General features: G+C 43.7%; 1 protein-coding gene across 4 annotated transcripts in view; it reads right to left on the minus strand.

The window, feature by feature from the left end:
* Positions 1-669: 669 nt before the first annotated feature.
* The window catches only part of wt1b (WT1 transcription factor b), a 151,243-nt gene continuing 139,054 nt past the window's right edge, over positions 670-12,858 (minus strand). The window contains exons 7-8 of one of the 4 annotated variants that reach the window (XM_063061640.1): positions 9,824-9,907; positions 670-2,088 (exon numbers count right to left, since the gene is read on the minus strand). In XM_063061640.1, coding sequence (XP_062917710.1) covers positions 1,967-2,088; positions 9,824-9,907 — 206 coding nt within the window. In that variant the 3' untranslated portion in view covers positions 670-1,966. The other 3 variants (XM_063061639.1, XM_063061643.1, XM_063061642.1) reach the window with 3 other exon arrangements.

The raw sequence follows: 12,858 nt of genomic DNA on the forward strand, positions 1-12,858 counted from the left end.
TAAACCTCTATCAGATCTCCCCTCAGTCTTCCCAGCTCCAGAGAATTCAACCCAGCTTTGTCCTTATTGCCTTTGACTCTGCCTTGTTTCTTTTATTATTTCAGAAATATGTCTTTAGTAGAAAAGCATTTTGGTGGATTCTGTGGTTGTGAATGGTTATATATAAATGCAAGTCTATTTCTTAAATATTGTCCATGTCCCGTTTCCTCACTTACCTTTGGCCACCATTATGAAGTGACATACGTTACGTAAGCGCGGGAGTTCCTGATGTGCAACGTTCATCGTCCAACTTTCCTAAAGAACAGGCAGTTCCGTTCTGTTGCAGATTCAGCCTGGGTGCAGCAAGCTGAACGCAGGAGATGGTGGCAATGGAGCTCAGCAATAATCAGTGCTTGTGTTAATTAGTTAAATAGAATACCATTCGGTTTAAAGACTGGCAGATGACTATAATCACTGCTAGATGGTCATTGCCTTCCCCCGTATGTGTCATTAAAGACCCACATCACCCAGAACATGCCCTCTTCTCATTGCTACCATCACGGAGGAGGCACTGGAGCCTGAAGACACTCAGTGTTTCAGGAGCAGTTCTTCCCTTCCGCCATCAGATTTCCGAATGGACAATGAACACCACTCAATATTCATCTTGCTCTTTTAGCACTATTTATTTAATTTAAAAAAATAAATTTCTTACTGTAATTTATAGGTTTTTAAAATTATTTTGTACTGCTACCACAAAACATTTCACGATATATGGCAGTGATATTAAACCTGATTCTGACTCATATGAAAACCTCCCTGGAGAACAAGGAGAGGGTATTGGGTGAGAAGCGTGTTGAGACACTGTTGACAGATTTTCAGTCTCATGCAAAGTAAAAGCAAAGAAGCCAAGCCTGTGACGTACCTAATTCTCCTGTTTATTCTCTACTTTTAATAACTCTCCCATTTTAGGCACAGCAATACATTATCAGATATATACATAATAATTTCCAACCGGTAATAGTAAATAAGTGAACAAAGAAATTTGGATACAGTACAATCATCACACTACAACATTTCTCTTCATATATACTTGAAGATTCTGAAAGTCATTAAGTTACTTTTTTTTAAAAGAGGTTAATGGTAGTTTGTGGCACAGCCTGCTTCTTTTATTGTTTGGTAACACAACAGCCACATCGCCAGCATGGCTTCTCATTATATAGTGTATAATTTCAAAGCAGAGTCCTTACAGAACACCGCTCGTCAACCTCTCTTATTGGATCTAGTCAAAACTCATCTCAAATGCGATTATCCCAGCTAAAATGAATCTACACAATAGATCAAACGTCCATCGGCAATGCCCGCTAGTTTTAACTTACATCCAGTGGCTACATGTTACATGGGATGGATTTGGGTTTCAGAGTTAAAAAGAGAAACAAAATACAGTAGTATTCAATTGTAACCGCTCCCTATATTTACAATATTTACAGAGAAGCAGAGTGGTGCGGCGCTGCACCACCGAAGCTCTATGTACAGTGTCTCGCTACTGGTTTCTGCAAACGACGGTCACGTGCTTCTTCTAACGCTCTCGTTGGCATGGAGTCCTTCAAAATCTCCCGAGTACAACTACACGTTACATTCCACAAGGTATTCCAGAAAGTGCGTGCTTTCTGAACGTCCTGTGAAGGCGTCGGGGGGTAGTGGAGAAGGGCGGGAACGTGGCGAGGTGGGGCACTCGGGAGGCCGGAGTGTCAGGCCGCTCAGCCTCCAACGGCAGATTCCACGCGGCAAACGGGAGGAAGGGGGCGCCCACCGGGATCCGGGCGTCGGTTCTGCCGCGTTAGCTGCTGAACATTTGAGAGTTGGCATTGGGGCTCGGGGGGCTCCGGGGGCTCGGGGGGCTCGGGGGGCTCGGGGGGGTGGGAGGGTTGGAGAGGAGAGGCCAGCAGTGCGCCGTCACCTTTCTGCGCGGTGGAGTCCCGGTCACCGCTCAGAGGGCGAGCTGTAGCTTGGTCAGGTTTCTCTGGTGCATGTTATGGTGGCGAACCAGCTCGTCGGACCTCGCAAACTTCTTCTGACAGTTCGGCCACCTACAGCTAAAGGGCTTTTCACCTGTTAAAAACAGCAGCTCCAATGAACTTTGAATATGTTGCCAACAAAGAAAATCTACAGTCATTGATTACGCCAAAGCATAATTTATTAAGGATTAGATTTATTAGAGTGTAGCTCCATTCTAGAATATTTTTCTCTGATTCAGAAAGGCAGGACTTTTTGAAGTTAGTCAATTTATGTGCTGCCTCTTGGGAGGTTGTCCCCACCCTCTCTGGATCTGTAACTTTTGACAAGGGGGAGGAAGAAAGAGATTCTGCAGATGTTGGAAATCTAGAGTAACACAGGCAAAATGGTGTAGGAACTCAGCATGTCAGGTAGCGTTTATGGAGAGGAATAAACAGGTGACATTTCAGGCTGAGGCCCTCCATCAGGACTGGAAAGAAAGGGGAAAGAAGCCAGAATCGTGTGGGGTGGGAGGAGGAGTACCGGCTGACAGGTGAGCGGGGAGGTAGGTGGGTGGTGATGAGTCAGCATAAGGGAGTGAGGTAGAACATCTGATTGAGTGATGCCTCACTAGCAACCTGGTGCTGAAGGTCACAACCACATCTGGACTATTGCGAGCAGTTTTGGGGCGCTCATCTAAGAAGGGATGTGATGACATTGGAGAGGTTCACGAGAATGATCCCAGAAATGAAAGGATTAGCGTATGAGGAGCATTTGATGGCTCTGGGCCTGCACTCACTGGAATTTAGAAGAATGGGACAGCAGGAACTCATTGAAACTTACCAAATATTGAAAGGCCTAGATAGAGTGGACAGAGGGAGGATGGTTCCAATAGTGCGAGAGTCTCGGAAGAGTACACATCCTCAGAACAGGAGGACATCCCTTTAGAACAGAAATGAGGAGGAATTTCTTTAGCCAGAGGATGGTGCATCTATGGAATTCATTGCCACAGCCAGCCATGGAGGCCAAGTCATTTAAAGCAGAGGTTGATAGGTTCCTGATTAGTGAAGGTTGCAACAGTTACAGGAACCAGGTTGGAGAATGGAGTTGAGAGGTAATATAAATCAGCCTTGATAGAATGGCAGAGCAGACTCGATGGGCCAAATGGCCTGATTCTGTTCCATGTTTTGTAGTCTTATGGTCAAAGATCACAGAGATATAGAGGGATGTGATGAGAACATGGGGGGAGGGGTGGGATTATAAAACACGGGAATTGTAAAATCAAAGTTCGAAGTAAATTTATTATCATAGTATTCATTTTCTTGTGGGCATTTACAGGTTTGATTACCTTAATCCAGAGGGGACTGGGAAGCAGAGGGTCGGTGAGCGAAGTTCATGAACTAGGATCAGGAGAGCAGAGAGTCGGAGAGATGCCAATTATGGAGTAGAGAATGTGGGAGTCAAGGCAGGGATAAGGTTTGGAAGTAGGAGTGGCACAAATAAGGTGTTTTAAACAGATAATGGCCCACTGATTACGCCTACACACAGAATTTTAAATTTTTGCATTATCTTGCCTACTCACTCTGCCCTCCAATCTAAACATATTCATCTAAGAGGGCCTGTTCTTGTAACTCAGAATTCTAGGTGCATGACTCACGCTTCCCCTTTCTCTAAACTACATTCAATGCTGTTTTTCAAGATAAACTCCTGGAAATGGGTGAGCATTGCACATTCAGCACACTAACAATCGAAACAAGGCTGGTATAGATTCCACAAATGCTAGAAATCCAGAGAAGCACACACAAAATGCGCCTCTCAAAGTGCAACCTCAAGTCCCTGTTGTGAGAGGTGGGAACGGGCAAAGCCAGCCAACAGGATTCTGGTGAAACTGCATAGGCCGCTCCCCTGGACAGTGGATGCAATGGATGACAAAAATGTTGATGAACACCAACCACGTCAACAATGTTGGACAATGGAGACAGGAGGTTATCAGTGACCTACGCTCCACTGGGAGCTGAGGGCCCAAGAAGCAGAAGAAGACATGCAAAATGCTAGAAGAACTCAGCAGGTCAGGCAGCATCTATGGAGAGGAATTAATTGCCAATGTTTCAGGCCGAGACCCTTCATCAGGACAGTAAAAGGCAGGGGGATGAAGCCAGAATAAGAAGGTGGGGGAAGGGAAAGAGGAGAAGCTGGTAGGTGATAGCTGAAATCAGGCAAGGAGGAAGGAGGGTGGGATGATGCAAAAAGCTGGGAGGTGATAGGTGGGAAAGGTAAAGGGCTGAACAAGAAAGAATCTGATAGGAAAAGAGAGTTGCCCATGAGAGAAAGGGAAGGAGGAGGGCACCAGTGGGAGGTGATGGACTGTTGAGGAGGAAGGAAGGGGTAAGAGGGAGCCCAGAATGGAAAAAAGAGAAGGGGGAGGGGAAAGAAATTACTGGAAGTTAGAGAAATCAAGTTCATGATATCAGGTTGGAGGCTACCCAGATGGAATACTGTATGTAGGAAGTTTGATTCGGTTCACTGAAGCAGAGTCAAGGTCTCAGGGAGGAGGTTGGAGAAATCTTTTGGGGTGGTACCAGGGGTGGGGAGCTTCACCTGGAAGAGCAGGGGGAGATTGTTATCAGAGCAGAGGTCATAAAGGCAGATTGGGTAGAGGTGCTCAAATAGCAAAGAGTTTTGACACATTGAGAATGGAGAAACTGAGTCAAGAGGCTGATTATCTGAGGTTGTCCACTTAAGGGAAGCCAATATAACATACTGAGATTCAAGAGACTGCAGATGCCGGAATCTGGAGCAACATACAATTTGCTGGAGGAACTCAGCAGGTCGAGTGGTATCTGAGCAGGAAAAGGAATTTTTACCATTTCATGTTGCATGCCAGTCTTCAACCCAGAATGTCGATGATGACGTTCTCTCCCACAGATGCTCCTCAGCCTGCAGAGTTCCTCCATTAAACTGTTTGCTGCTCAGTTTAAGGCACAGTGTCCCAGAGCCATGGAGCCACTCAGTAGGGAAACAGCCATTCGGCCCAACCTCTCCATGCTAACCAAGATGCCTACTTGAGCTAGTCCCATTGACACGGCACATAATGGTGATGATGATGCTGAAACTGTGGAATTCATTGCCACAGACTCCTGTGGCGGCCAAGTCATTGGGTATATTTAAAGTGGAGGGTGATAGATTCTTGATTAGTGAGAGTGTCAAAGGTCATGGGCAGCAGGCAGCAGAATGGAATTGAAAAGGATAATAAATCAGCCGTGATCAAATGGCGGACCAGACTCGATGGGCCAAATAACTTAATTCTGCTCCTATCTCTTAAGGTCTTATGTATGGCACATGAGCAGGTTGTGCCTATGCTCGCTATATCACAGGAGAAAGATGTGATCTTATTGAAAGAGAGGGATAATAAATTAGCCATGGTGGAGAAGATTCAATGGGCAAAGCGACCTAATTTTACTCCTATGTCTGAAGGTCATTTCTTTATATCTGAAAAAAAATCAAATCACTTCTACAAATGAAAAGTTTTATAGGAAGGCAGCTACTTCAACTTAATAAAAGCTTGAAAATTAAAATATTTCAGGTAGTGGGAAGTCATAACAGAAAACAGATCAGCCATGATGAAATGGGGGAGCAGACTCGATGGGCTAAATGGCCTGATTTTCCTCCTATATCTATGGTCTTATATGGGGACATATGTATACTTTGATGATAAATTTACTTTGAACTTTGAACTTTGTATTGAAGAGGGATGCAAAGTAGCATAGTGGTTAGTGTTACGCTTTACAGCGCCAGCAATTGGAAGATCAAGGTTCAATTCCCACCGTTGTCTGCAAGGAGTTTTGATGTTCTCTCCTTAGCCATAAAGAGTTCCTCTGGGTGTTCCGGTTTCCTCTCACATTCAAAAAAAGCTGTATGAATCATGCTGGAAGGTTGTGGGCTTGCTATTTGCCGCCAAAAGCATGGCCACACTGGACCGTGTTGGTCATCAACACAAATGATGCATTCATTTCAGGATATATTTCAATATATACATGACAAATAAAACTAATCTAATCTGTAATTGTTGGGGAATGGAGCATTAACCACATTAAGACACAGTTGTCAGATACTAATATGTCAGGAACAACATCAATCTCCTTCTCCTCTACACTAGGGTCTTGTCTCACTGTGGTGTTGAGACAAAAGAATGTCAGATCAAAGAAAAGCGCCACTTTTCCAAGACTATGGCTTCCTCTTGCACTAGAAAGAGAGTTATTCAGTTTCAGAGAGATACAGACACTCATGGAATGAGTGTTGAGTCATGTTAAGATGTGGGAGAAAATTTGACTGGATGGGTCATGTCCTTGTATAAGCTTAGTATTTCCTGGATAGTCTATTGTGCAACATCTTCAGGCAAGGAAATTATTGTAGGCAACATAAAGTTGGAACTTTATTCACTGGAGCATGGGAGAATGAGGTGAGGAGGAGGATCTTATGGAAGAGTTAAAAACATGAGAGTGTTTATAAGTGAATGTGCACTGTCTTTTTCCCAGGATTGGGGAATCAAGAACTAGGGGGAAATAGGTTTAGAGTGAGATTCAAAGTATATTTATTATCAATGTATGCAGTATACAACCCTGAGATTTGTCTTCCCCACAGACAGCCACGGAACAAAGAAGAACATTGAACCATATTCAAAGAAAAAAGAAGAAAAATCGGAGAGATTTAATAGGAATTTCAGAGGCAACATTTTCACCCAGTGGATGGTCAGAATATGGAAAGAGTTGCCAGAGGAAGTGATTGGGGAAGGCAGCATACTTATGTTACTTTAAGATACAACACGGTAAAAAACTCTTCCAGCCCAGTGATGCTGTGCTGCACAATTACACCCAAGTGACTAATTAACCTGTGAACCCTTATGCCTTTGGAATGTGGGAGGACCCCCATAGTCATGGGGTGAAATTACAAACTCCTTACGAACAGCGATGGAATTGAACCTGGGTCACTAGTGCTGTAATAGTGTTGTGCTATTGCTGTGCTACTCCACAGCTCTATTAAGATCAATTAAAATGAACTTGGACAGGGACATGAATGGGAAAGCCACAGTTAAGGCTAGGGGCCAAACACATGCATATGGGATTAGTGTAGATAGGAATCTTGTTCAGCGTGGACCAATTGGACTGAAAGACTTGTTTCTGGGTGTCAGGCGCTATGAATCTATGACACCATAACACTGTAATTCCACTGCCTGTTTGCCTAGATACTATTTTAAAATGGATTGGACCTCTATTAAAATGGAGTGAGGGAAATTAATATACATCTCAAGCTTTCTTACAAAGACAAGGATGTTGCCATGTCTTGAGAACGTGAGTTATAGGTTAGGACTTTACTCCCTTGAGCGTAGGGGAATGAGGGGAGTTTTAATGGAGGTATACAAACTTATGAGGGGTATAGATAGGGTAAAATTCAAACAGGCTTTTTCCACCAGAACCAGAGGTCATATGTTAAGGGTGAAAGGTGAACTGTCTAAGGGGAACTTGAGGAGGAGCTTCTTCATTCAGGGATGGTGAGAATATGGTATGATCTGCCAGTGGAAGTGGTAGATTCGAGTTCAATTTCAACAGTTAAGAGACATTTGGAGGTAGCGGGGTGGGAGTGGGATGGAGGGCTATGTTCTGGGTGCAGGTTGATGGGACTAGGCAGATTAATAGTTTAGACTAGATGGGCCAAAGAGCCTATTTCTGTGCTGTAGTGGTCTATGACTCTAAGACATGATTACAAGTAATATCCATTGATTTTCTTTTTAACTGTGTGTTACAGAAAGTTTGGGGAGAGATGGTGCAATATTTAACTATTTGGGTTAGCCAAATGCCCATGGAATTGGGTGCAATATTGGTGAATACATCCTGTCTGATACTGAGTTCAATGGAGATTAAAGTTGGTCTGAGTGTAAAATTGGTGTTGCATCTTTTCCCAACATTGAGTATGACATCCCAAGGACCCTGCTCCCTGTGTCTTAGGGCAACTATTATATTACTTTATGTTAGAAGATCATAGTCAGGCTGCCCATAAACCATGTAACTTTAAAAGTCCTGCTGTATACTCACTTTAGGTTTTACATATTAAACAAAAGCTAAATAATTTATACATGCTTACATTAAATCGCTGTCAAGAAAAAAGCAAGTCAAATTTACCATATTAAACAGATTTAATATTTTGCATTAATTAATGACGCAAGAGGCTAGAGCAGAATTTAACCCTTTGAGAACTATGTTACTTTAGAGTAAAAAAGCCAGAAGCACAATTTACTCGAAACAATGTTGAAATTCCCAGAAGAATTAGGAAAAAAATTAAAAATAACTTTCGATTCCTTAGATGAATTCTCGGAAGGTTGCAGATGGTGAGTAAGATTTCTTGGTAATCATGGGTGTTTCCAATAGGCCCTAGAAGTACGAAACCTACCTCCCATGGTCACTTGGAGATCCAGTAACCTGGATTAGGTTGGTCAGTTGTACTCTAGGGCACTGCCGGTGGGCTTCTTAATGGAGTTCAGTCCTACCATTTGGAGCTCAGAAACCTATCGTATATTGAAAGGCCTTGATAGAGTGGATGGAGAGGATGTTTCCTATAGTGGAGAATCGGCCAGAGGATACAACCTCAGAATACATGGAAGTCCCTTTACATTAGAGATGAGGAGGAGTTTCTTTAGCCAGGGGGTGGTGAATCTGTGGAATCCATTGCCACAGATGGCTGTGGAGGCTAAATCATTGGGTATATTTGAAGTGGAGGTTGATAGGTTCTTGATTAATAAGGGTACAAACGTCACAGGGAGAAGGCAGGAGAACGGGGTTGAGAGAGATATATCAGCCATGATGGAATAGCAGAGAAGACTCAATGGGCTGAATGGCCTAATTGTGTTCCTATGTCATATGGTCATGTGGTCATTTAATGCCATTTCTATAAAAATGCCAAGCACTACAGATGGGTAAAGGTGGAGAACTCCCACTGGGCACTGGGAAGAGGTTTACCCAGTATGTGGGGTGGGGTACTCAGGTGTCTTAACTACCACCTCCTTTCTACAGACTCAAAGGGATTCCCGAGTCTTTCAACATGCCAAGCATTTAGTTCCTTGATCTGTGGTAGGTAGAAAGTGTCCTTGCAGACAGAGATACATATTGACAGGGAGAGCTTCTATTACTTAGAAAATCAGTCCCCACACTCATTAGGGTAGTGGTGGGTCTGATCAACAGATGAGGTCAAGCATTATTATTATTTATAGTTTTTAAATTGGTTAGGGAACAGATTGCCATGTGCGGTATTTAGGACCAGAATCCTACAACTGACCTCTGTTCGAGGCCATGTTCTAGTCTTAGAATTTGACTTGGTTTCCAAAGGGTTTTCTACTGAGTGCACAGTTGAGGGAGATGTGGAGAGGGGCTAAATTGGGGTGAAGTGGGAGAGGGGCAGTCGGGAAGAGGTGTTGAAGAAAACCAAAACTAGCGCGTCTGTTTCAACCCCTGCTACATTCGGCCTTCCATGATGGCCCTTCATGGAGAGGCATTGATGGTGGTCATGGAGAAGGTGCAGCCCCAACCATCCTGCCCTCCCAGTTCAAGGAGGCTGCGTTTCGACCAGCAGCTCCTGCGGGGAAAATAGAGGGAATCAATTGGTGGTAAAACTCGAAAGAAACCTCACTAAAACCTTTTTTTTAAATTTAATAAGGTTAAACATTTTAGGTCCAAAATGAACATATAGTGCTCAAAGGGTTCAAGTATTACAAAAGCGGCAGACAAATATTAGCTGTTAAAACATTAAAGTCTGCGATTAAGAAAGTAAAAGTCAAAAAAAATTGTTTACGCACTTGTTTTACCTGTATGAGTTCGGGTGTGAGTCTTTAAGTGGTCAGAGCGAGAGAATTTACGCTGACAAGTTTTACACTGGAATGGCTTTACCCCTACAGGAGAACAAAGAGCAAAATGATTTGAATTAGGTCACCACAATCACACACAGACACACAGTATAAGAGGGTTTGCTGAATGTAGAGTCAATGCCAGTAACAGGCAGGTTCTCTATCAGAGTAAAGACACGATAATGTTCTTGAAGGAATTCAGCAAGTTAGACAGTATCTATGGAAGAGGGGAATAAACAGTTGACATTTTGGGCCAAGTCCTTTAATTAGGACTGGAAAGGAAGGGGAAATACTTCATCCCCTTGCCCACCTTTTATTTCAGTCCTAATGAAGGTTCTCGGCCCAAAATGTTGATTGGTTATTCCCCTCCATAGATGCTGCCTGGCCTGCTGTTCCTCTAGCATTTCATGTGTGTTGCTCAAGATTTCCAGCACCTGCAGAATCGCGTGCTTAGGATAGTGTTCTTGCACAAGAGTCTGGACACATACACTGCCATTGGTAACAAGTGCTCATGATCGTGCTATCATGCACCGCCCCTGGGAAGAACTATGGATTGAACTCCAGGATGACGTTGTTCACTGGTAAATTGGTTTCTTATTGCTACATGTGCCAAGGTACACTGAAATTTGTTGTTTTGCACGCCACGCATAGAGATCACTTCATTACAAGGGAAAACAATAACAGAATGCGGAATAAAGTGTTACAGTTACAGAGAAAGTGCAGTGTAGTCAGACAATAAGGTGCAAGGCCATAACATGGTAGATTGTGAAGTCAGGAGTCCATTTTATCATACTATGGGACTGTTCAATAATTTTATAACAGTGGGGCAGAAGTGTGGTGTGGTGAGCGTTGGCTCTCTGCATGACTCGGAGGGATTTCTGCCAGTTCCTGACTCATTCAGAGCTTACAGAAGGAAATGAATAGCAAAAAATCATGAGTGCATTAGCGCACAGTATGGGCCCTACGGCCCACGATGTTGTGCCAAACTTTTAACATCAATCAAACCCTTCTCTCCTCCATAAATCCTCCATTTCCCTATCATCCATGTTCCTATTAACAGTTTCTTGTGTCCCTAATTTATCTGCCTCGGCCCCCACCCTGGCAGACATTCCATGTACTCTCTGGTGTAGAAGACTTACCTCTGACATCCCCCCTATATTTTTCTCCAGCCACCTTAAAATTATGCCCCATTGAAATAGCCATTTCTGCCCTGAAAAAAAAAATCCCTGGCTATCTGCTCGATTTATACCTCCCATCATCTCGTACATCTCTGTCAAGTCACCTCTCATACTCCTTCACGCCAAACAGAAAAGACCTAGCTCGCTCAGTCTGTGGCAGCGTGTTCCTGAGCACGTATCAATTGCAGTGTCTGCCTGTGCCAGGACGGCGAATAATCAGACAGCTACACAAATAGGGATACGGGCCAAATGAGGACAAAAGGAGGATTAATTTAGATGAGCATATTGGCTGGCATGAGCTACTTAGGCAGGAGGACAGGTTTCCATGTTCTATTTACTCAATGACTCTCAAAGTTGAGGGAATGGGAATCAAAGTCTCTTTGGGGGGGGGCTTCTGCTGTTGCTTACATGGTGGGGGGGATTGGCGCTTCTGCTGGCATGAGTGGGAGGGGAGGGGGTTGATGTTTTTGCTACTGCTCGTACGAAGGGTGGGGGAAGGGGATTTCAGAGCTTCAATGTTTCTATCATTCATTCTTTGGAGTTTCTTGTTTTGTGGATGTCTGTGAAGAGTACAAATTTCAGGTTGTATCCTGTATACATTCTCTGATATTGAATGAGCCACTGAACCTTTGAAATAGGAAATGAATTCTGGGGTATTACATACATTTCTGGTCGCCGCATTATAGGAAGGATGTCGAGGCTTTGGAGAGGGTTCAGGTGAAGTTTACCAGGAAGCTGCCTGGATTAGAGGGCATGTGCTGTAAAAAGATATTGGAGAAACTTGGGTTGGTTTCTCTGGAGCAGCAGAGTCTGAGGAAAGATCTGATAGAGGGTTATAAGACTATGTGAGGTGTAGACAGAGTAGACAGACAGTATCTTTTCCCAGAGTTGAAAGGTCTAATGCCAGAACGCATTCATTTAAGGTGAGAGGGAGGAATTTCAAATGAGATGTGAGGGGCAAGTTTTTTTTACACGGAGAGTGGTGGGTGTCTGGAATACACTACCTGGGGTGGAGATAGAGGCAGAAACATTGGAGACTTTTAAGAGGTGTTTAGGTAGGCACATGAATGCGAGGAAAAACGGAAGGATACAGGCACACAATGTGCTGAAGGAGCTCCGCAGGTCGGACAGCATCTATGGATGGAAGTAGTCAACATTTCAGGCTGAGACTCTTCATCAGGACTGTTTATCACTCAAGATTTCCAGCATCTGCAGTACTGCAGTTAAATATTTCAAGCACAAAATCAGTGCACCGCAGGTAATAACAACAAATGTTTAAGAGCGCAAGATCGCACATCCACACGCTGCCAAAACCAATGCGAGACTGGCGGGAGTGAGACTGTGAGGCGGGCGCAGGTGACTTGTATTGGCGGGAAAGCGGTGCTTCTCGTCCCAACAGCCTTGCATAACTGTGAGTTTTGGACGCATATAAGGAGAAGTTGGTAGAAATAGGTTCGACGCATAACAATGAATCCGCATTGTCTGAAGACGCATATAATGAGCATAGGGTGTATCTCTTGTAGTCTATGGCAGGATACTGACATTATGTAGGCAGAAGAGATTAGTTCAGTTGGCCATTTGATTACTACTTTAATTGGTTCAACACAACATTGTGGGCTGAAAGGCCTTTTCTTGTGTTGTACTGTTCTATGTTCTAAAACAGTAAGTGTAGGAAACACTCAGTAGGTCAGGGAATATCCGTAAAAGAGAAAAAATTAATGTTCCCAGTTGTAGTCAGTTCCCCAGAGCTTAACATCCAGTAAGTACTGGAGGCTGCAACCGATTAGTCATCGGATGCTTCTCTTAGAACTTGTCCAG

The sequence above is a fragment of the Mobula hypostoma genome, chromosome 11, assembly GCF_963921235.1.
Source record: "Mobula hypostoma chromosome 11, sMobHyp1.1, whole genome shotgun sequence".
NCBI lineage: Eukaryota > Metazoa > Chordata > Chondrichthyes > Myliobatiformes > Myliobatidae > Mobula > Mobula hypostoma.